Genomic DNA, 24,628 nt, shown 5'->3' on the forward strand with positions numbered 1-24,628 from the left:
GAGATAGATTTCTACAGGACCCCCTATTTTGTCCGTTTTCTATGAATTTCACGTTTTCTATCAATTTTTCCGAAAAAATCAAATTAATTTAATTACTATAATAATATAGTTCATTAATATTTAATCACATGAATTATTTGATTTAGTCACTAACCATTCATTTAATTACCATAATAATATAGTTAATTAATATTTAATCGCATGAATTATTTAATTTAATCACTAACTATTAATTTAATTATTAGTAATAATATAGTTTATTAATATTTAATCACCCTTTATTTTCTAAAATGAGTTTAATTCTAAATGATTCGTTCTGTACACGGATTACGAGATAAGTTTAGAGTACAAGTTAAACTGTTCTAGTCTTTGGCCTCCCAAAAATGTTCATTAGCCTCAAATGATAATAGATGAAAAAACAAGAAATGAACGTTTGATAAAGCAAGCTGTAATATTTTCGTTTCAAGCAATTAAAACACCAATTAAATTAAATTAGTTATTAAAGATAATGGTCCGGCAGATAAAATTTTGTTAAAAACTAATCGTCTAAAGAAAAAACGGAATTTTCCACTCAGAATAGAAATTGCGAAGCACAAAGTTTACAAATCAGACATCATCACATATATCATCTTAGAAAGATGACGGCACAAAAAAAAAATCAATACAAAAACATCAATTTTTGTAAACACAAGATAAGTAGGAAAATTATTGTTGTAAATGCCTCGGAAACTCCCACAGTGCAAAAGATACTTGATTGTGTGGTTGCAAATCCCGTAGACTTTTTTCGGTCTTGATATGACTCACCAACCCCAGTGCGCAGCTGAGGCGCTTTGGTTCCTTTAAAGACCTTGTGAAGCTCTGAGACGAAGAGCTTCGTCAGAACTTTGTCTCCACACGTCACGATGAGGTTGTGTCCTGTCACGTCAACGTCGCCAAGACTCATAACCTTGACGGCATCTGCCATGGTCGGGGCTTGGTTCGTAGGAGACTTGCTGCTCTTAACAACAGAAGATGAATCACGTACCGGGGATCTACTTCTACGAAGATCGCGAGATCGGCTTCTGCCTGCATCAGGCGACCTGCTTCTCCGTTGATCCCTAGATCTGCTACGCCTTTGATCCCTAGATCTGCTTCTTCTCCGATCTTTAGATCTTCTTGAATGCCGATCCCGAGATCTACTCCTTCGGCGATCCCGAGACCAGCGTCCTTGTCGATCTCGAGATCTGCTTCGCCGTCGTACAGGTGACATATTACGACTTCGCTTAGGCGACCTGTCTCTTTTAGTATTGGGAGACTTGCTCCTTGTCCGCTTTGCAGGTTTGTCCTTATCCTCCTCACTCGACTTATCCTGCTGATTCCCTACAGATTTGTTCTGATCGACATCGATGTTGGGTTTCTTAGGACCCGAGCCTTCCGCACTTTTGTCATCTTGGTTCAGGAGCTGGAAAAAATTCATAAATTATAAAAAGCCATTTTTGTGAAATAATACAGAAAAAATATTATTGAAATCAGTCCCAGAACATCTAAATTGCAGTTAATAAGCAAGAAATGACAGTCTTATTGAAAATAAAGCAATTTCTCTAATAGAACTTGAACATACCTTTTTCAGTTCGTCGGCTTTAGAATCTTTTATGGAAACTGAAAAAAAGATGAAAGTTGGAATGAATTGCAGCAATAACCTAAAAGATACTTCTTATTGACATTTATTATCAATCTGGATGGATAAAAACAACTTCTAATTTTTGCAAGAGATAAAGGACAGCGTGCCACTTGACTTGTCACATCATTTAAATACATATACGAAGAGATCTACACCGCTGCCACCTTTCTGGAGAATTCAAAGCAAGCTTTTCTGACGATGATGCTGAACAGTCTATGACGAACGGAAAACTCATAATATCGTCAACGATTTTTAGAGCAAGTTAACAATTAATGGAAGAGTTACAGCAAAATAATCAACTTTTTACAGAGTAGGCGCAATCAGTTTCTGACGATGAAGCTGAACGTTCTACAATCAACGGAAAATACATAATATCGTCAACAATTTTTATAGCATTAGAACAATTATTAGAAGAGATATAGCAAACTAAACAACATGTTAAAGTATAGGTGCAATCAGTTGCAGACATTGAAACTGAACGTTCTACAATCAACGAAAACACATAATATCGTCAACAATTTTTATAGCATTGGAACAATTACTGGAAGAGATATAGAAAACTAAACAATTTCGTTACGTACAGTGTATGAGCAATCAATGGAAAAAGATATACCCCAGTCAACGATTTTGTTGGCGTCCGTGAGAATCTCAGGGCAGCCGCTGAGATTCTAATTAAATTATTATTAATAATTTTAAAATTATTATTAATTATTATTATTAATTATTAATTCATTAAAGACATACCCCAGTCAACGATTTTGTTGGCGTCCGTGAGAATCTCAGGGCAGCCGCTGAGATTCTAATTAAATTATTATTAATAATTTTAAAATTATTATTAATTATTATTATTAATTATTAATTCATTAAAGACATACCCCAGTCAACGATTTTGTTGGCGTCAGTGAGAATCCTGTTGATACGATACTTGATTACGAGCTCCTCCATTGAGAGCTCTATGACAGCTGCACGTAAACATTTCATGTTAATTTATTTATTATCACAACAGTAGGTGATCTATCATTCATAAATGGTTTGTAAACAATAAATTCATAAACATGTTTTTTTATTAATTAAATAAAAAGTTAATTTTCTTATTTTTTGCATCATTAGGCAGTGGTATAACTGAAATAAAGGAAGACCGACAAAGGCAGAAACAAGCCAACGAGAAAATTTCAATAATAGCAAGTTATTATTATGGCTAAAAGCCTAAAACAGTCATTTTTTTGGCAGGAATTACCATTCGAAACCGATTATGGTGCCACTGTTGTTATCGTGTTCCAAATGTATAGTACATATAAATATATAAAAAAATTGATGCAAAATTAACTCAAACTAATTTCAAGACAACATAGGGACTTGACCAAAATCGATTTAATGACAAGTTTCATTTTTAAGACAAACGTATCAAAGTTTGGTTAGTGTGAACACGTTTAGCTCCATAACTAACGTATGGTTGTTTGGTTCAACATAATTGATAGCTCTAGAGAAAGATAAAGGGGGTTTAGTACACGTAATGGCCGCTTTCTTGTCTGTGATTGGAGGGTTTAGCTAGTATAGCCATTGACCATTAGCTGATAAATTTACGAATTCGTAGCAATTTTTATTATAACGACAAGTTAAGACTTAAGTTATAACGATAAGTTGAAAAAAATATAACTCAGTACTCACTGCAGTGAGTGACAGAGAGCGCATTTTTTCGTCGACGAAAACGTGAAGTCACGAACAGACAAACAGACGGACGGACGGACATGGCGAGTAGAATAGTGCATTTTTTCCATAAATGAGAAAATGCGCTAAAAAGACTCGAGAAGTTGTCCATCTCACCTGGCAAGACGTAGCCGGGGCAGTGGACAGAGAGGCGGGCGGCGTTGATGATGAGGCAAGACAGCACCTTCAGGAAGCTGAGCAGGCGATCCTTGTTCGTCCACACCACGGTCGCTACGAAGCCTGCACAGCAAACGGCGGTTATTAGAAAGCTACAGCAATTTTTTATATAAAGTTTGGCAGAAAAAACCGGCAGCGATTTTTTATAAAAACTTTTTGTCAAAGGAAAGCAGCATTGATGAACCTACTGGGCAAAGAGAACCTATAGAGATTTTTATATATAGCTTATTGGCAAAGGAAACGTGCAGTAAATTATTTGATAAAGCTGCTTGCGAAAAGAAACAATAATACGTCGAGAGCGATTTCGTCCATTGTGATGTAAATGGCAACATTTGAACGGAATTTACGACAAATGCAAATAAAGCAATGAAGATAGTGCATAGGTGTAACACGGAAAATGATCGGGAAAGATGATCTCGACAGGAAAGGAAATAATTCAGGTAAGCCTCATTAAACTTCAATTTAATCATCAACTAATGAACCTAAAAATTAATGTTGAAAAATACACTTTCCTAGCTGCACTATGCACAAACGGCCGTAGGCATGAACAATTGTGAATATACTTCTAAATGCAAATTAATATCTATACGCGAATTAATTTCTAGATAGAATAATAAGATACTCTCTGGCCTTCAATGAAACCTGCATTAAAGAATGAAAAAAGTGCACCTTCTCCATGCTTGTTGGTCTCGAGTTTAATGCTCTTGAGAGGAGCGCAGGCCTCGAGCACGCGTTTGAGGAGCATGATAATTAAAAGAAAGAAAGAATGATAATTAAAAGAATAACAAAAGAAAGAATTAAATAATGATAAGAGCGCACCTTCTCCATGCTTATTGGTCTCGAGTTTAATGTTCTTGAGAGGGGCGCAGGCCTCTAGGACGCGTTTGAGGAGCATGAAGCCCATGCTGACCCTGATGTTGCTCAGGTACACGGGCACATCGTCTCCAGTCACCTCCACTACAGGGAAGTCTTCACGTGGCAACTTTGATGCATCTTGAATCTTTTTTTTCCTGAAGCAGGAATAAGAAAAAACTTGGCATAGGCTAAGGTTCCAGCGAAAATTTGTCTGGGATTTGAAATAATGTAAATTTTTGCAATAAAATTCATCAAAATCGCAATAAAATTCATCTTTTTCATTCATCTTGTAACTAAAGTGTCAACACAATCGATCTTTCAACAAATTTTTATAAATTTTTGCAATAAAATTCATCAAAATCGCAATAAAATTCATCTTTTTCATACATCTTGTAACTAAAGTGTCAACACAATCGATTTTTCAACAAATTATAAACACGAGTTTCCTTTAAACAATATGATTTACTCACTTGGAAAGAGGAGTTTCAGAGAGGAGAGACATTTGCACCAGAGCCGCCTCACTATTAGCAGTCGGGAATTTGTTATCCTTGACCGATTGAAGCAGTGACACGGCAGAGGGGAAGAGTGGGCTCCCAGTTTCGAAGGCGGAGGAAGACAGGGAGTTTGTAGAAGTCTCAGTTCGAGCTTTCTTGGAAGGGAGAGAAGAACCAACGGGAGTAGAGCCTTGCATCTCCAAAGACTTGCATGCATGTGGCACAGCAACGGTGAGGTTCTCAGGCACTGTAAAGGAAAGGCACTCAATGTAACGAAAAAATATAAAAAATTAAACACGCTATAATTTTTTCTTTCCGATAAAATGAAGGTGGTACATTCATGATTTATGAATAGTAGTTCATTATTGGATGCGAGAGGCTATGGATGGGTGAATTTTATTCTGACAGCAAAAGCTTCCAGCATTATTATAGTCGTGGTGTGTTCTAGTGCAAGCTGACCAGAGCGGACCGAGGCGGACCAGATCGGACCGAGGCTGACCAGAGCGGACCGAGGCGGACCAGAGCGAACCGAGGCGGACCAGAGCGAACCGAGGCGGACCAGAGCGGACCAGAGCGGACCAGACCGAACCGGAGCGGACCGAAGCAGACCGAGGCGGACCTTGCTCTGAACTTCAACGACACATGCCCGGTAAATGAAGACGAAACCACGCTGATTACGAGTTAATTTTCTTACCAACATTGTTTATTGGGCATTATTTTCAATAGAGAAATAGCAGAAATTTAACCCTGTGAGACCTCATCAGCGAAGAGAGAGACGTTGTATTGAACTTGCAGCGGTAGAGACGTTGACAGAGAGTGTTAACAAGACAGAGAGACGTTGACAGAGAGTGTTAACAAGACAGAGAGACGTTGACAGAGAGACGATGTCCTCACCAGAGTTGACAGGAGCGACGAGCAGCTCGTGACGAAGAGCCAGGGACACGACGAGCAGACGAGCGCGCTGCGCCACCTTCTCTGACGGCGTCACGAACACGACGCGCGGTGGCCGAGGCTGGCTGCCGCAGTCTGTAATGAATCTACGTCATTAGAAATTAATACAGTAAACGACACGTCATCACTTATTTAATTCCGTAAACAACGTTATCAGTAATTTAATTCAGTAAACGGCACGTCGTCAGTAATTTAATTAAATAAACGATACGTCATCAGTAATTAATTCAATAAACGATACGTCGTCAGTAATTTAATTAAGTAAACGACAAGTCATCAATAATTTAGTTAAGTAAACGACACTTCATCAATAATTTAATTCCATAAACAAAACGTCATTAGTGATTTAATTGGATTAACAATACGGCAACAGAAATTTAATTGGATTAACAATACGTCATTAGTAATTTAATTGGATTAACAATACGTCATTAGTGATTTAATTGGATTAACAATACGTCATCAGTATTAATTGGATTAACAATACGTCATTAGTATTAATTGGATTAACGACACGCCATTATTGATTTAATTCATAAACGATAAGTCATCAATAATTAATAACATAAACAACACGTCGCCAGTAATTAAATAACATAAACAACATGTCATCAATAATTTATCTAAACAAAAAACTCGCACTCATCAATTTTTAAAATGCCACTCTCCTGTGTACCAGAATTTTACTCAATCTCAACTCACTCTTATTGATTATGTGCAGTAAAAAACGTTACGTTAGCCAATTATAATAAAATGACCGAAATTCCAATAAACAGAACTTTACTACAATGCTGGAGTCCATGCATTTGTCGGGTCATTTCAGTACGAACAAGAAGCAAATTTCAGGACTAGGAGCGTTAAATATCGACAAAATTACTGAATTTTAGCCTTGGAGAAATTCTGTTCAATAAATCTAGTGAATGCAAATAATGTTACTGAAAAGTTGTGCAGAAAAGACTATGTAAGGCTCAACAAGCAATCATGAACTGATCACAAACGCATAAAAAAACACATAAAACACGTAAAGAGCTATGGCATTTTTGATAAATCCGCGACCACGACATAGACACTTTTATTAGTTATATTATTCAGATTATATAGTAAGATTATTCATCATATTGTTGGTGCCAAATTCATCATATTGTCAGCGTAGTTTTATTGATAAAATAATTGCATGTTCACCGTCATGTTATTGATGTGGAGCTCATATGTTCACCATCATGTCATCAATGAGATTACCATACTTTCAGCGTGATTTTATCGACGAGACTATAGCTTATGTACCGTCATGTTATAGATAGCGGTAGCGGTTTCAGCGTTTAGTAGGCCGTAGGCCTGTCGCCGATTCATAACATCGCAGAACATTCACCGCTTGTTGCGGTCTCGAACTCTCAACTCACTGCTACAATTCTGCTGTGCTTACCCGCCCGGCCTCCTCGCCGATTCTGACCAGAAACTGGCGCACAGAGCTGGGATCGAACCCGCGCCTCTCTGCTCCAATCTTGGTACTCTGGGCCCATACTTTCAAAAAAAAGTTAAGAGATCGTAAGTTCATCGGCCAATCATTGACGGCTTTTCAAGCAAAATACATCAATCATAGACAAGAAAATAGAGCGTAAGCACTTACGTTCACTTAGCGAGTTTTGAAAGTATGGACTCTGAACTGTAACCACTGGACCACCCTGCCCGGACGTGATACCAAACTTCATATCTACAACACAAGGCAAATATATACGCAGGACTCACGTTTAGAGTAGCCGCTATCCACGAGATTATTGCTATTGTACCATCATGTCATAAGACGTGTTATATAATTTAATATCTACAACACAAGGCAAATGTATACGCAGGACTCACGTTTAGAGTAGCCGCGCACCCTGAACAGGTTCCTGATGGCACCCGCGAGGTACAGGAAGGACTTCTCCAGCCCAGTGACGTAAACATCTTCCCACGACTCGTGGAAGAAAAAGTCTGGTGATCCTGAGTGAAAACAACAAATTTATTAATTTTTCAGCAAATGAAAATTAGTTATAATTTTTCCGCAATTGAAAATTAGTTTCAAACCATTGGTATCCTGGAAGAAAGACTAAAATAAAGTTTACATCTGTGTAATAACTGATAAAATATATTGTATAATAAGCATACGGAATAAAGCGCGAGAAAATAGAAAAAATGAGAAATATCCTGTCCTTAATACTTTATAAAAGTGAATAGAATAATTTTATTAGGATATACACCTAATATTTTTTTGCGTTGATCGATCGAAGTTATTTGATAATAATAACAAGCTTGTCGAACGTGCAGGGCAGTGGACAGAGAGGCGGGCGGCGTTGATGATGAGACAAGACAGCACTTTCAGGAAGCTGAGCAAGCGATCCTTGTTCGTCCACACCACGGTCGCTACGAAGCCTGCACAGCAAACGGCGGTTATTAGGAACCTACAGAGATTTTTTAAGCTGTTTGGCCGAAAAAAAACCAGCAGCTATTTTTTATATAAAGAAGTTTGGCAAAGGAAAGCAGCAGCTATTTTTTATATGAAACTGTTTGGCTTAGGAAAGCAGCAGAAATTTTTTATGTAAAGCTGTTTGGCAAAGGAAAGTAGCAGCGATTTTTTAAGTGAAGCAGTTTGGCAAAGGAGAGCAGCACCAATTTTTTAAATGAAGCAGTTTGGCAAAGGAGAGCAGCACCAATTTTTTAATATAAAGTTGTTTGACAATGGAAACCCACAGCAATTTTTCAATTAACCTACTGGGCAGAGAGAACTTACAGCCATTTTTATATAATGCTTATTGGCAAGGGAAACCTAGAGTAAATTATTCCACAAAGCTGCTTGCCAAAAGAAACAATAATACGTTGAGAGCGATTTTGTCCATTGTGATGTAAATGAAAACATTTGAACGGAATTTACGGCAAATGTAAATAAAGTAACTAAGATGAAGAATTAAGTGTAACATTGGAAAATGATCGGGAAGGACGATCTCGACAGGAAAAGAAATAATTAAGGCACGCTCATTAAACTTCAGTATAATTTTCAACTAATGAAACTAAAAATTAATGTTGAAAAAGTCCCTTTCCTAGTTGCATTATACACAAACGGCCGTGGGCATGAACAATTGTGAATATACTTCTATATGCAAATTAATGTCTAGACGCGTGATTAGGAATAGGAATAGGAATAAATTTTACATAAAATTAGGGATTGATGATTAGACATAAATTCGGGATTTCGAGGGAGGAGCTCGAACCGCCTAGCTAGAGCGCTTGCGCGAGACCGGCGGAGTATTTAAGAGAGAGAGCGGGCCGACCGCGAGTTAGTCCCGTCGCGGTGTTAGAGGCAGTCGGACGTATCGTTGACGCCAGTGTAAAGTGGCTGCGACGAAGAAGATAGTTGTGAGAACCAAGACGAACATCGTGAACCTTGTATACGATTGCCATTGATTGTCACCGAGGCCCACTNGGGCGCAGGCCTCTAGGACGCGTTTGAGGAGCATGAAGCCCATGCTGACTCTGATGTTGCTCAGGTACACGGGCACATCGTCTCCAGTCACCTCCACTACAGGGAAGTCTTCACGTGGCAACTTTGATGCATCTTGAATCTTCTTTTTCCTGTGGCAGGAATAAGATAAAAACTTGGCATAGGCTAAGGTTCCAGCGAAAATTTGTCTGGGATTTGAAATAATGTAAATTTTTGCAATAAAATTCATCAAAATCGCAATAAAATTCATCTTTTTCATTCATCTTGTAACTAAAGTGTCAACACAATCGATCTTTCAACAAATTTTTATAAATTTTTGCAATAAAATTCATCAAAATCGCAATAAAATTCATCTTTTTCATACATCTTGTAACTAAAGTGTCAACACAATCGATTTTTCAACAAATTATAAACACGAGTTTCCTTTAAACAATATGATTTACTCACTTGGAAAGAGGAGTTTCAGAGAGGAGAGACATTTGCACCAGAGCCGCCTCACTATTAGCAGTCGGGAATTTGTTATCCTTGACCGATTGAAGCAATGACACGGCAGAGGGGAAGAGAGGACTCCCAGTTTCGAAGGCGGAGGAAGACAGGGAGTTTGAAGAAGTCTCAGTTCGAGCTTTCTTGGAAGGGAGAGAAGAACCAACGGAAGTTGAGCCTTGATTCTCCAAAGACTTGGACGCATGCGGCACAGCAGCGGTGAGGTTCTCAGGCACTGTAAGGGAAAGGCAATCAATATAAAGAAAAAATATAGCTCAGTACTCACTGCAGTGAGTGACAGAGAGCGCATATTCTCGTCGACGAAAACGTGTCACGGACAGACGGACGGACATGACGAGGACAATAGGGCATTTTTTTCCATAAATGAGAAAATGCGCTAAAAAGAAAATCATGGGCACGCTATAATTTCTTCTTTCCGCTAAAATGTAGCTGGTAAACTCATTAGTTATAAATATTGGTTCATTATTGGATGCGAGAGGCTATGGATGGGTGAATTTTATTCTGACAGCAAAAGCTTCCAGCATTATTATAGTCGTGGTGTGTTCTAGTGCACAAAAGTTGACAATAGGCATAAAATTGTGGCAATATTCATAGGCAGGGGATGGCATTTTTGGGAGAATCTTTCATGGAATATCATAAATCTTTCTTTTCGAAAAACACTTGTAAACCGATGTCTGCCACACACCATCGTACAAATGATGAATCAAGTCAACATAATCCTGATTAATCGACAGTAGAATCAGTTCAAAGTTCAAACCACACAAATAAATCACAAGTTTCAGGACAATTCGAACACTTGAATAAAATAGTTTTCCTGAAGTTCCAAGAGTACGAGTTTTTCAAATTAGACGTTGCCCTCAATGCGGTCATGGTCTAACCTGTCAAACTTTTCAGAAGATAAGTTAGTCTTTTTAACGCCACCTGCCTTTTTAACACCTTCAGTCTCACCTTCTTCATGGCCGTTATCATCCTCTCCGTTGTCGCTCTCAGCAATGTCCATTTCCTGGTGAATGCAAATACCATATTAAAAACTATTAACCACCTGAGCCACAATTAGAACTGACATACGGTATAAGTAATTCGAATGTTCCCTCAGTGATAATATCACTTCAACGTGTAGTAATTTGCGGTACAAGATTAGAATTCAATTATCTACTGAGAATGGATATCAAGGCTGGGCCTTTACATAATTTTTACGGATTTCTTAAACTACATTGAGTCTCACCTTAGGAGTCAAATCGTCTTTGCTGCCGTCACCTTGATGCAGTTCTGTGTTCTCAAGCATCAAATTAGTCGAGTTTGCCTTTCGCTTTGACGAGCTCACGCCCGGTCCAACGGTCGACAACTTACCAAGTTGGCCACCGAAGCTCTGGCTAAGACGCGATAAGATTCCTACAGTAGATAATCTTCCAGACTTGGATAGAGGATTTATTTCGGCTTCTGTTTCCTCATGTCTGTTTGGAAGCTTTTCTGTACCCAGTTTATTGTTGCTGGGACATGATACCGAGGTGATTTTTGTATCCCGATTTTTATTCAAGCTCAAGGAAGAATTTTCGACAACGTCTAGTGCTTGGGTTGATGAAGAAATTGATTGACTCGTGTCCTCCTTAGGATCTTGAGTACACTGCGGTTGCGACTCAACACTCGCGTCTTTGTTCTTAGGAATCTGTTTATTTTCTTCTGCTAAGAAGTCACTGAGCATCAAGCTTATAGAACGCCGTGAAGTTGGATCAACGTCACGGTCATTATTAGGGATGTCAAGCGAATTATCTCGCGTTGTCTTGTCTGCTTTGTCATCCACACTAGACTGCAATCTCGACTCATTTTCATTACGAGGTTTGAACGCTTCTTGCACAACAGATGAAGTTTTAGGTTTTTTATTTACCATGGATTGGAGCTCTAGTTTATTTCCAGTGGAAGGCTGCATTGACGTTCCTTCACTATCGCGGGATGGTAATTCGTCTTTAATGTGAGTATTAGACTCTTTCTGACGGTTTGAGTCAGCCAAAAATGTCTCAGTTGCTTCAAAGCTTTGCGGTGTATCTTTTTGAGCCACGTCAGGAGAAAATAGTTCTTCTCTTTTCACAAGACGAGATATTTCCGTTTCTGGACATGTTTTGGATGCTTCTTCCGATTCAACAAAATTAGGAGCATGTTTTAATATCTCCCGGGAAACCAGAGGTAATTCACCAGATACTTTTTTAATGCAAGGTGATGTAGATGGTTGTCCTTGTTTTTCCACACCGGCTCGTGTACCAAAAATGCTATGAGCCTGTGGGAATGTTGCAGGGTTCTTGTCATCGTTAGGCAATGGCTCAGTCACCCCAGCACGAGTTGACGACTCGCTACTATGTATCGAAGTTTGTTCTGGAGTCTCTGAGAGAACGGGTAACTTTTGAGCACTGCAGGAAGTAAAAATTTTCTCATTTGGAACGGTCAGCGTAGAAGCAGCTTCAGGCTTCGAAGTATTGGTGGTATTTCTCTTTTGACTTAGCTCCAGTTTTTCTCTGCACAGACAAAAAATAGAGATTATTAGCCAAAGACAATATTTCTGGGAAATTTATCAGATGTTGAACAGTAGTACCAACAATTTGCACTATATCACAGCCACAGGAAAGAAATCACTGCTCATTTCTTCAGAAAAATAAAAATAGGCTTAGAAAATATTGGTTCTGGCCTACACATTGAAAATAGCATATGATCATACAATATTGAATAAAAATTTAATCCCTCGCAGTAGCGTTATCCCTACAACTAACGAAAGATGTTAAGTATACAAATATTAAGTAGTTAACATGAACAGCAACACTGCATGCCTATCACCAGCTGAGCTGCGGTGGTGCAGGGGTGAGGGACTTTGTCTCTCGCATTCAGCTCCCGGGTTCAAGTCCCACTGAGGACAAGTTCTTCCGGGAGGCTCATCTCATGGTCAACTCAGCCATTCATCCAACTCTGGTTTATAAATTAGTACCTGGCTTGTCCAGGGTGTTGTGTAATGCACTATAATGGTTCTGGCGGGTCAGCAAACCAGTGATGGTCGTGGAACTACCAGTGGCATTAGGTGCCCGGAAAAACTGCCTTATCACCTCCTCCCTTACCTAGTCGCCACTACCAGGATGGGCAATTACAACAACAACAACATCACCACACCTCGCCACCTGGCGACGATCACGGATAGCACTCAGGAGCCGTGCTCGTGTTGCTTCCTCAAACTCAGGTCGCACAGAGTGAAGCTTTTTGGGCCCCTGGCCTTGCAGCAACTGCAGACAGGAATTTAATAGAACATTTTACTAGCAATGGTGCATGACTAATAGGACAGTAAATGCTCTCTTTCTATAGAATTTAACAATATTGACAGATGGATAATGAAGCAAGAAATGCTTCTTAAAGTGAGTCAAGTGTGTCATATAATTAAGAATGTTTTCTTACATAAGACAATGGCAAATATTCGGATTTTTTTCTAATGAATTGTGAAACTAAAATGAAAATGAGCTTAATTACCCTATTTGAAAATATAATTCTGCATAAGCTAGCCTAGCACTTTCACCTAACAGCCACCAAGCTTTCGAACATGATACAACATTGCATGAAAATTTCAGCAAAAAATACAAGAAAGAATCTCACAGTGGCAAGGACATCCATAAAGATAGAGGCATCGTCAGTGGCTTTGAGTTCTTCATAGGTGAAGATGTCAACCAACTCCTGCAAGGCAATAAAATTAGGCATTTAAACTGAGAAAAGGAAGAACATAATTTTTGGTAAGTATGCTGATCTTGCAAGCATACTTGCAAGTATGCAGATCTTTGCAAGGTGGATTGTAAAGAAGGATTGTATTTTTCCTTAGAAATTCCTGTACCAGTGAGTTGAAAATTAGAATAACTAAAAATGCCTGTAATGCATAAGTAGTATGTTAGATAACTCATAATTCAACCTTCATCCGACTGGGTAGATACAATTGTATTTACTAACATTTCAACAGCTAAATTTTCCAGCAGCATATATGCCATAACTATTTCTGTAATTTATGTGTTGATTGGTAATTGAGGACTGAATGAAAATTTAGCAGAACTAATCCTTACCACAGTCTGAACGCACTGAAAAAAATATTCCATACCTTTATAAGTTAGCAAATGAATTAAATTGTTACATAAGCACTGAAAAATAGTGAGCACAAGAACACCATGTTTGGACAAGCAACTCACAAGCACATTCTTGAGATGCGTGAGCGACCGCATATGTTGAGCCAGCTGCTTGGCGTGGAATGACTTGCCAGGCATGCACAGAACGCACTCATGTCTGCCATGTGCTGGTGACACGTTGTGCTCCACAGTCACAAGTATATGCTCCTCTCCTGCACAATAAAGCAAGCAACATTACAATATAATAGTAGAATAATATTGATTATAATGCACTCATGTCTGCCATGTGCTGGTGACACGTTGTGCTCCACAGTCACAAGTATATGCTCCTCTCCTGCAAAATAAAGCAAGCAACATTACAATAGAATAGTAGAATAATATTGATTATAATGCACTCATGTCTGCCATGTGCTGGTGACACGTTGCACTCCACAGTCACAAGTATATGCTCCTCTCCTGCACAATTAAGCGAGCAACATTACAATAGAGTATTAATTTGATAATAATGCATTTGAGTCAGCCAAGTGCTGGTGAAATGTTGTGCTCTATCACCAGTGAGTGCTCCTCTCCTGTAAAATAAAGCCAGCAATACAGTGGAACTGTTGGTTATAAGCCTGAGATGCCAGGTCTTGTACAACCAGTCAGATTCCTGTTTTTTTTTTTTTAGAGAGGAAACAGAGTAATATGTGCATGTCACAATTGGTAAATAGAATTTATTTGTACTTCAAAGTAAACAATGTGTTAAATTTTAAATTCTCATTTTTCAATACGGTTATTGGTGGATTTAGAAACATATGCAGAGGTTGCCGATCCATTGCAATACTCACATGATACTTCTTGTGGAATTCAAATTTACATAGTGTAATACTGTGACCCCCAAATATGGAACTTCTCGTACACATGACAATGCCACAATAATTTTTTTCATGATTAAATTTTTTTATTGATATCATCACTCACTTGCAATTGGGTCAAAAATTGTTTCAACTATTCTTTGCAAGATGGTCAGCTCCTATCAATATAATTTCTGTTCATCAACTTTACCACAATTGGGTGATGTTACTGTAATGGTTTCAATCATTCCATTAATTATTGACAGTTGCAGGCTTACAAAGTGATGTATCAGTGATGTTATAAAAGGTACATGAAAAAACTTGGATGATGTATTGTGTTGTTTAATCAATAGCATTGTGCAGTGCTAGCATGGCTAAGTTATTATATTTCCATTAACATTAAAGCCTTAGTGTTGTTTGTCACAGGTGCTTTTGATTAAAAAAAATCATTTTGGGATCATGAGTAATTGATTCAAATCTGAAAGCGTTGTTTAAAAAAATGTGTCAAGAGATTCATATGATAAAAGTTATATTGGTTAGTTAAGAATACTTACACTGATCACAGAACTAAAGTTCCAGAAATTCATGCATGGCGTGATTTATTTGACTTTATGAGACAACTCAGGTGCATAACTTACACAGACACCATTTTGATCTTGCAGGCTCTACAGAAATATGTAAGTTATTCTAAAGATTTTGCATTAACAAAAAAGGTAGTTTAACACAAGTGTGACGAACAAAAAATATTCTATTACGAAGAATATTTTTCCGACATTTGTCTAAGTCCTTACCATATTTGCGTGGGTGCTTTTTAGGTTTGTTGGTAGTTGCAACAGCAGATGAGTTGACAGATGACAATTGAGGTTCTTTTGATGAGCTTTCTTCTAGTTGACTATTGGAGCTTACAGTTGGCTTCTGTATATTGATAGTCTCACTGGTGTTACTTATAGAAATAATTTCATCAACTGATGGTCCTGTATCTTTTCCATGTGATTGTTGTTTTTTTGCATGTTCAATTTCACTATCCAATGGAATCTCAGTTTGATTAAGGAAAACTGAATCAGATGATGGAATTTGAGTTTCATCAGTTTCAAATTTTTTGGCAAGAAAAATTGCAACATTTTTACCAGAAATGGTTGAACAAGCATCTTCTATCATACATTTACCAGCAGTAATATCATTTTTTGAAACACATTCATTGGGCAGAACAGTATGCTCATGGTGTGAAGCAGTATTTAGGTCATACATGTTATCCGACTCAATAGTGCATGGAACTTTACCAGTGTTTGAAGTCTCAGTAGTTGCATGTATTTTTTTGCTTGGCAAAACAGGCAATACCTGAGTGCCGTCAGGCTGTGAATTAGTTTCTAGTGGCTGCAAACCATCTTCATGGTCATTTGTTTCAGGAATGCCTGAACCAGAAGCAGTCTCCTCAACTTTGTCTGATACTTTGTTATCCATTTTCTGACTATCATCTGTGTGAGCTGCTGCTTCAATGAATGTGGAGGAAATACTTGAACAAGCGTCATCTACTTCAGGAACAGCATTGTTGTCATCCTTAAATGATGAAGTTTCACTACTATCATCATTAATCTCCAATGATATAACTTTACTAAGACTACAATCATTATCAAAACTTTCTTCATTATTTCCATCCATATCAGTAAAATATTTATTGTGAACTTCATTTCTAAACTCATGACCCTCATTAGTTAGGGATTGAGAAGGTAACTCTTCAGTCATGTTTTCTCCTAATTGATTCAGATTCTTGACTTCAACTGTATTACTCAATTTAAATTCATCACATTTATCTTCAATGTGATTAATTTTTTCTTTTAGAAATTCTTGAGATAACTCATTGGCATCTTGGTCACCAACTTCTTTGTTGTTTAGGGCATCCTTCAAACTCACCATTGTTATCATTACAGGACTAATTTTATGAGCCTCATCCTCATGAGACAGGGGGGCATCTTCATGTTTTTTCGACTCTGATATTGGTTGTTCAACAGCTGGGACCAAGTCATTTTGGTGAAATTTTAGAGTAGATGAAAGTTGTTGCTCAAAGTCTGCATGTTTCCCAGCATTAGCAGAGGAGCTTTCTTCAATTTCATTTGAACAATTGTAGCTGTCTTTACTTTCTACCAAGCATTCATTTTTGTCAATCATTTGACTACAGTTACCTTGAACATTTTCACCTTCACTAAGCACCAGCAACTTTTCAGTGTTACTGCAGGTCTCAACTGCAAAGTCACTCTCATTTGGAAGCATGGCACATTTATTTGTGTGGCTGAATGAATCTGTTGCTTCTGACACCAACTGGATGGAGTCTTCACCATAAATTTCTTCATGAGAAATGTCTATCTTACCAGATGAGCTGTCATCAGAATCAGCTGGAAAGCCAATAAAGTCTTGAGGTGGTTCTGGAGATGGAATGTTGGCCCCATACTGTGCATGAAAAAAGCAAACATTGGTTAAATTGTTAATAATGTTAAAACATCAATTGAGTCTGTGAATAGCAATGTACTAGATTCTTAGAAATAACATCCAAAAGGGGATGTAATATTTTTTTATATCTTTCTATTAGGAAATTAGAGTGGCTATGAATGGGAACAAGTTATGGCCTTCAATTCAACTATTCTCTAGATTACTGCCATTTTTTCCTCAGCAAGCCAACAAGTGATTGTCAGCGATGCAATGAAATAGAAACATGTAATTAAATTTATATTTATCTTATGGTGGTTAGGGCATAAATAGACTGAGCTGTTATGTGATCAAATAATGTGAATGTAAAATAGGCCTTGTTCAAACATCTTCAAGAAATTTATTAATGGCTTTAATATAATAAATGTTATTCATTTATTGAGGAATACTCGACTGCAATAATCATAGAGCCTGGGATATACTTGAGTCAACATGGACACAATATCAATTTTGGAAAATTCATTTTCATCATTAAAACATTCTAAATAACTCATTTAATAACGTTTCATACTTTGCTAAAATGTTTTCAAATCTTCAAGTATCTCTTCAAACTCTAAGCCTTATAAACTACTGAATCATAGGTTTTCACACTTCTTTTTGTTTACTATTGAGAAAATATTTTCTAGAGGACTCAATTTTTTCAGAAAATACATAATTGTATGACAGCTTTTATAAATTTTGTGTGTTAGGGATAGTCTGCTAGACTCTAGGTGTGACCGAATATTTTTTTCCTTGGTTTATAAAACTTTTCAAATGTTAACCAAAGGGACTAACAAATTATATATTTATATATATTTAAGGAGGGGAAACACCTGAATAGAACAAATAAGGGAAATGCCTGAGAAATTAACAAAAATACAATTTAGTATGGTATAGGCCCACCTTATGTGGCAATTACAGCCTCAATTCTGCACAGTATTGATTCATACAAATTGTGATTGTTTGTTTCCTTCTAAATAGCACTAATGCCAAATTCTGAGAACATGAATAAGTTAATTTTCTTTTCATTAAGATCGATTTATTTGCATCAAGATTTCCCTGATGTTGATTACTAAAAATTCAGATAGATCAATGATTTCCTAAATGTGAGGCATGGAAACTTAAGTGGAGTGTAAAATATGTATAAATATATTCTTTTCAAATTTTTGTATACTAAATGGATAAGATAAGAACAACAACTAGCATTCAAGAAAATTAAATAAACTGCTAGATGTGATATGTGGAGATCAGTGTGCATGCTGTTTTCAATAAATTTGTAGTTTTGGGTTCTGCTGCTTTCCTTCTGCTCATGTTCCTAATAAGGCACCTGAGAAAACAATCAAATGTACTGAAATATCAGTTCTTTAGGGTTTACTGTTGCCAATGTTAATCACCTCATGAATTATGACTCATCAATTGCAAGTTAAGAGCCAAATGTAGGATGGATTAAATTATCTTGTCATATATGAAGCCTTAGAGCCAATATTCAACATTAATAGTGTGCACACATAATCTTGACATGCATATGTTCATAGAAATAGCTATTTTTCTTTTATTGGCAATACCTGCTGATTTATGTCTTGCTTTAGGATATGTATTTATTTAGATGATGTCTATTTCCACAGTTCATGCATCTAATTGTTTTTTAATTTGGGGAAAAATTGGAGTCTTCACACATTGGGCAGAGATTTGTTTGTAAACTTTTCAATAATTGTCATGTCTCGTCATTCTTGTGCAATAGGCTTCTTATGTATGCCATATATATATAACAAAATCAAGACTTCAGCTTAAAGTTATCCATGTGCAGTTCTCAGGCCATACTTTCAAATCTTGCTAAGTGAATGTAAGTACTTACGCTCTATTTTCTTGTCTATGATTTGTGGATTTTGCTTGAAAGGCCATCAATGATTGGCTGATGAACTTATGATCTCTTAACTTTTTTTGAAAGTATAGGTCCTGCTACTCACAGCCACTATTCTTAGATAGGTACATTCTTTAATTTTTGCACAGCTTTCACTAATGAACAATTGTAGTTTTACTTTTCTCTATTGATGCAAGTGATTATGAAACAGCAAGACTTTCAATCTCTCTTGATTTCTTGTTCAGTGAACTTGTAGCTTATTATCCATGGCTAAAATAATACCAGTTGTCAGTACAAAATTTCATTCTAGAGTGTGTGATTGCTTGAAGCCTGCTTGGCTTCAAGGATACCTCTTTCATATTTTGTCTGCTCCTAAAAAAGACAGACTCATTAAAAGCAAACCTTTGTTCTTCATTAATTTTACATACCTATTCTACTACTCACAAGTCTTCATACATTTATGATGTTTTTTCATGTAGAAGATTATTTGTTGAGTCATACTTTACACAATCTTTGTACATCATTCACATGTTCTTCTGACAGGAATCATGTTTATATGTAAGGATCATTCCTAGAGATGGAATTTTCAATTTTCAACCTGTCTCTTTGCTAACAACTATTTGAGAAAAGCAGAGTAAAACTTTTATTTATTAATCTCTCTTTCCTTTTTTTTCATTGGGTATGTGAAAATCAGCATTTCTTAAATTGCTGAGTAAGTCTGAGAATTTACAAGTATCATAAAATTTTTGTTGCTGAGAAGACTGATGAGCAGATGTAGAGAAGCAGCTCTCCCCACAAATGCAAGTTGTCTGTGAATTCAGGCTCAGATGCATTTTCCAGGTGAAATGGCAGCTGCTGCAACTTTTGTCAAGCAGAGACAACTGTGAATGCTTCCAAGAAATAGCTTTTTCTTGTCAAGTCAAATGTAAAAATAGGTAATGTAGTTTTTACCTCCAAAATAGAGACCACATATGACCAATTAACAAAGCTTTGTAGATGTTCTTTGTGTGAAAAAAACCTTAAGAATGATTTTTCCATGATTCCTATTTGGTGCTGTGAACTGATTATTCTGATTAATTTGAAAAATTTTTTGCAAATTTCACCCATTACCCTCAATTTTCACATTTAATGAAGTTATCAAACACAAATTAATAATTATCTATATCACAGTTTATAGATAAGAGCCATAAATCATAGTTGTGTTCATCTTTCTTGTGTGTTAAAATGGACATTTTTTTTACAATGTCTCAACAAATTTATTCTTAAAATTCAAATATTTTAATTAAAACTAAAAAAATATCAACATTGAAAACTTAATTGGCTATGAAAAATTAACAATATTGTAACTGAATCATAAAATTGAGTTCTGATTGGGCTAATTTAACTGTTATTTTGAGAAAATGAGGAACTTTTTTATTACTGGATAAAGTTTTGCCTACCCACTGAATGATGTGCAAATTGAATGTTTCCATCATATTTATTTGTTGTTTTTTGATGCATAAATATTTCTCATTTTGATAATTCTGAATGCATGATACGCTCACTTGTTATCCAATTATCATAATGATGATGATACTTTTGCCAAGTCTATTCACAAAAATTGGATTTGTTTTCATCTTAATCACGATAGAAACACTTTCTCAAGAAACACTTTTGCTTTCTATGTACCTATAGGACAAGAAAAAAACCTTTTGTTTTTCTGTGTGTCCTGATCGTTTTCAAATATCCTCAAAAATCTCGTTAAATAAAATTCAAATGACAGTTACTTCAAATTATCAGTTTGGATACACACTTCCACACATTTCCTGTTGTCCTGTGTGCTTTTTCTTTATATGCTGCTGCAGGTGGTTTGGTAGCAAGGGCAAATTGAAGCCAGCAAATTGACTGTTGACCATCAGAGCTTTTTTGCCATGGTTCTTCAACTTACCAGTCTAAATTTACTAATATTTATGAGTATGAGTAATTATTATTTATGATATGAGTAATTTTTACAGAATTGTCCAGTTTCCAAATTGCTGGCATTAGCACCAATTAATTCAAGTATAATCACACAAGCAGAGCAGCAAATCTAAGGTGACATTCTTTTATGCTGATATTCAAGTTGACTGCACAGCTGCACTTATTTCATGCCTTACTTTATTAAACTAGAGCCAGAAGAAGCTAAAGCCAATCACTGTCCATTACTAATGATATATATATTTGTTTTTGTCCATTCATAATGCATCAATATAATCAGTATTTCTTGCTGGTCATCTATTTTTCTGTCCATTCAATTTCATTATGGGTCCAGTTATGAGTCAGTCCAGTTATGTATCACATTCCTTCCCTTGTTGATGTTTTTGTCATAAGTTCTCATCCCAACATGGGACCGCTATGAGCATTTCATTTTTCTATTTTATTTCTGATTATTTGGCAATTTTTCAAGCTATTGAAAAGTTATTGTGACTACTATTTTTTGAGACAAGTTTTAGAGAATCATATTTTTTAGACTATTTGAAACTTTGGAGTTATTTTCTATGAGACTACTGAGTTCTTTTGTTCAAACTCACCTGATATATGATATAACAGTAAAAAAGTTATAAGTTAATTCAGACATTTATTTCCTGACTGTTGATACCAAATAAATATGTAAGCTTCATTATATTACAGTTTATGAAATGTATTTGCGGGAGCAATATGTTGATTGCTAGTTGCCATGTTTCATGTTTTTTTTTTTTTGCTAATTATGTCCATGCCCCAACGGTCTGCTTGCTTACATGCCCTGGCGCTGCAGCACCTCCAGCCTGACATCGACCATGTCCCTTTTGTTTGAGGTATGCCGGTGGGCCTGCTTGGTGGCACTGATAACATTACCTCCAGAACCCTTGTTATTTCTCTTGGGGTCCCCTAGAGCTATCTAGTTCTATGCAGGCCAGCTTCGTCACATCAGCATCTGTGGACACTCTGTTGAGCTGGCAAACCTCAAGTTGAGTGGGGCGCTGCGTGTGTGCATTCAGTCTGTGGATGACCTGAGAATGAGCCGACTTGAAGTCCTAACTTAGTTCCATTAATTCTGTACCTGTCTGAGTGTGGATTTAGTTTAAAGTAATGTGATGGGTAAGCATGTACTGTGCCATTCTCTGTACCTGCAACTTTCAGTTCTTTAGGAATTCATTCCTTTACTTAGTAAATTATTGAAGCTTGTTAGCCTTATCCTTCCTTCCTGCAACAGTCTTGGAGGGCCTGCCCTGACACAGTTCCAGTGGGAAAAAATTTAGCTCACTAATGTTCATAAAGCATATAACTTTTATGGGGTATTTAAAGATGTGCACATGCTTTAGTACTTCTTCACTGCTCAGAATAGTGTGCATGTCTGAATCTGACTTGTGGGGATAGGTGAAAGACTTGTGAGATTGTTGTTCTTTGAAAGGCCTGCTATCAAGGCATGTGTAGAAGACCATTCTAGAACACTACACTGTTGACCATAGACTGATTCATGAAGTGAATCAAAGCTTACAGAGAAGCTAGTGGAAAGCAATATAGGACTGATGGTTGGCCAGAGCCAAAAGCTCAATCTGACTGCTGGACATTATTCTTCTTTTATCTTCAGTACATGATATATTTATGGTATACATGGTATTTCAGTACATGGTATATTTCAGCCACCTGGAGATCTCTCCTTTCATTAATCCGCCACAGCAACTGAAATGTGTTTGTTGTATTATAGGATAAGGACAAATATCCACACTGAGCCTCATTTTAGAGAGATGTCTTGCAGCTCCTGCTCATAGGGTTACTTAGTTCAGGCTTTGCTGATGAACTCACTCAACTGATATCTACAAAATTAAAAAAAAATACAAAATATTATGGGATTGATGCATGAGATGCATTTGTGGAGAAGAAACATAATGAGTACGGTATTCAGTACAAGACAAGCAGTTCCTGATTTCTCCACTCATACATCAAGTTAGCAATGCAATTTAGTAGCAATAAGACTAATTGTGCTGATGTTCTTGGCTTTGTTTGCATAATGTGCAATAAAATTCACAATAAATGCATTTTTCATAGTCTTGCCTAACCCTTTCAATTTAATAGTAAGTGACCATTTATGGACACTTCACAAATCTCCTTCCAAAAAGACCCAGAAGACCCTGGTTTGTTTGAAGGCTGAGGCTGCATTATCATCAGATTTTTTCATAGTTCTGTACATTGCATTACCTCCTAACATGCCCAATAATTAGATATTATCATTTAAATCAATGTTTTTAGTCAGACAATGAAATTTATACTCTTGCTGCACACTTTTTAAAAGATAAGTAGCAATATCTACTCAATTAAGGTAAGCAACTTGATGCAATTAAATTAAAGATAAATAATTTTCTTTTATATTTGAATAATAAAATGTGAATTGTATAAAAAAAGTTTTAGCACCACAACTATGTTTATTATTAACCTGCAAATTTTACCTTCAATACCAAAATTTTTAGAGAATATCCAGAAGTAAATGTGCTTTAAATGTTTCATACTTATTGGAGCCAAATTTAAATTTCTCTATATTTACATATATGCTTGCCTGCAAATGGGTTAACAGCTTATGAACAGAATTTAAAAAAAAAAAAAAACTATTACACAAACTAATTAGACTTAAAATTACAGGAATTAGAAGTGATACCTACTAGGCCATAATAAATAAATACCTCAACATCATAACACACAATTCTAACAAATATATGTATCCTCTTCTTCAACCTTTGTGTCATGAAGGTAAATATCGTTGCTAGGCCATATCATACAAATGGTGTTTATAAAATTGAACTATTTGTTTCAGTGTACCTGCAGAACTGTTAAGAACAATGGATGCACAATTTCTCTGACCAACAATAATCATTTGTATATCACATCATTTTAGACTGTACTACTATCAAGTTTAGTTGAGAAAAACAATGAAAATCCTAAGCATATAATTTGATACTACAAAAGCTCCTTAAATTTATTAGCACTAATACCTCAGAAAGAGAGAAAGCATCAGTAGCTGCCTCATTGTTGGATGGTGATGATGGGGGATCAAGGTCTTCGGTATTTGATGTGCAAGCTTTTGCAGGAGACCTTCCACGCCTACCTCTTGATCCTCTCCTTCTGCTAGGTTGGCCTTTTTGGCCTCTTTTACGGTTTGCCATGAGTTCAAACCTAGTTGATGATTTTCTTGAGAAATTAAACTATTTCTATGCAATATCTGTGATACTTTTTGCTCAGGGCATAAATTAAAGACTTGTTAAAAAATTGGTAGACAGTATTTCTGGAAAATAATTCAAGAGATAAGATATAGGTTATAGAAGAGGCAACTTTTGAGCTATGTATCAATTAATAAGCAGTTATTAACAATTATTTATTTAAATAGATCCAATCAATGATAGCAATGTATGTCTGTGGTTGGAATTTGATGCCATTTCTTCTGTTCTAACCCACTGTCAATTGAGGTTGAGGTTAGAGTTAAACCCTGCAATTAGAAGTGTATCAAATTAAAACCAAAAAA

General features: G+C 36.5%; 1 protein-coding gene across 1 annotated transcript in view; it reads right to left on the reverse strand.

The window, feature by feature from the left end:
* LOC108674601 overlaps positions 1-24,386 on the reverse strand; it is a 37,576-nt gene extending 13,190 nt beyond the window's left edge. Inside the window, exons 1-14 of the mRNA XM_047880547.1 lie at positions 24,102-24,386; positions 15,587-17,240; positions 14,240-14,296; positions 14,026-14,117; positions 13,448-13,525; positions 12,974-13,083; positions 11,049-12,330; positions 10,772-10,826; positions 4,870-5,140; positions 4,364-4,554; positions 3,485-3,607; positions 2,536-2,622; positions 1,601-1,638; positions 805-1,441 (exon numbers count right to left, since the gene is read on the reverse strand). Of these exons, the coding sequence (XP_047736503.1) occupies positions 805-1,441; positions 1,601-1,638; positions 2,536-2,622; positions 3,485-3,607; positions 4,364-4,554; positions 4,870-5,140; positions 10,772-10,826; positions 11,049-12,330; positions 12,974-13,083; positions 13,448-13,525; positions 14,026-14,117; positions 14,240-14,296; positions 15,587-17,240; positions 24,102-24,272 (4,846 nt within the window). The 5' untranslated portion in view covers positions 24,273-24,386. The remainder of the gene's footprint in view (positions 1-804; positions 1,442-1,600; positions 1,639-2,535; positions 2,623-3,484; positions 3,608-4,363; positions 4,555-4,869; positions 5,141-10,771; positions 10,827-11,048; positions 12,331-12,973; positions 13,084-13,447; positions 13,526-14,025; positions 14,118-14,239; positions 14,297-15,586; positions 17,241-24,101) is intronic.
* Between the last annotated feature and the right edge of the window lie 242 nt (positions 24,387-24,628).

The sequence above is a fragment of the Hyalella azteca genome, unplaced genomic scaffold (genome assembly GCF_000764305.2).
Source record: "Hyalella azteca isolate HAZT.00-mixed unplaced genomic scaffold, Hazt_2.0.2 contig654, whole genome shotgun sequence".
NCBI lineage: Eukaryota > Metazoa > Arthropoda > Malacostraca > Amphipoda > Hyalellidae > Hyalella > Hyalella azteca.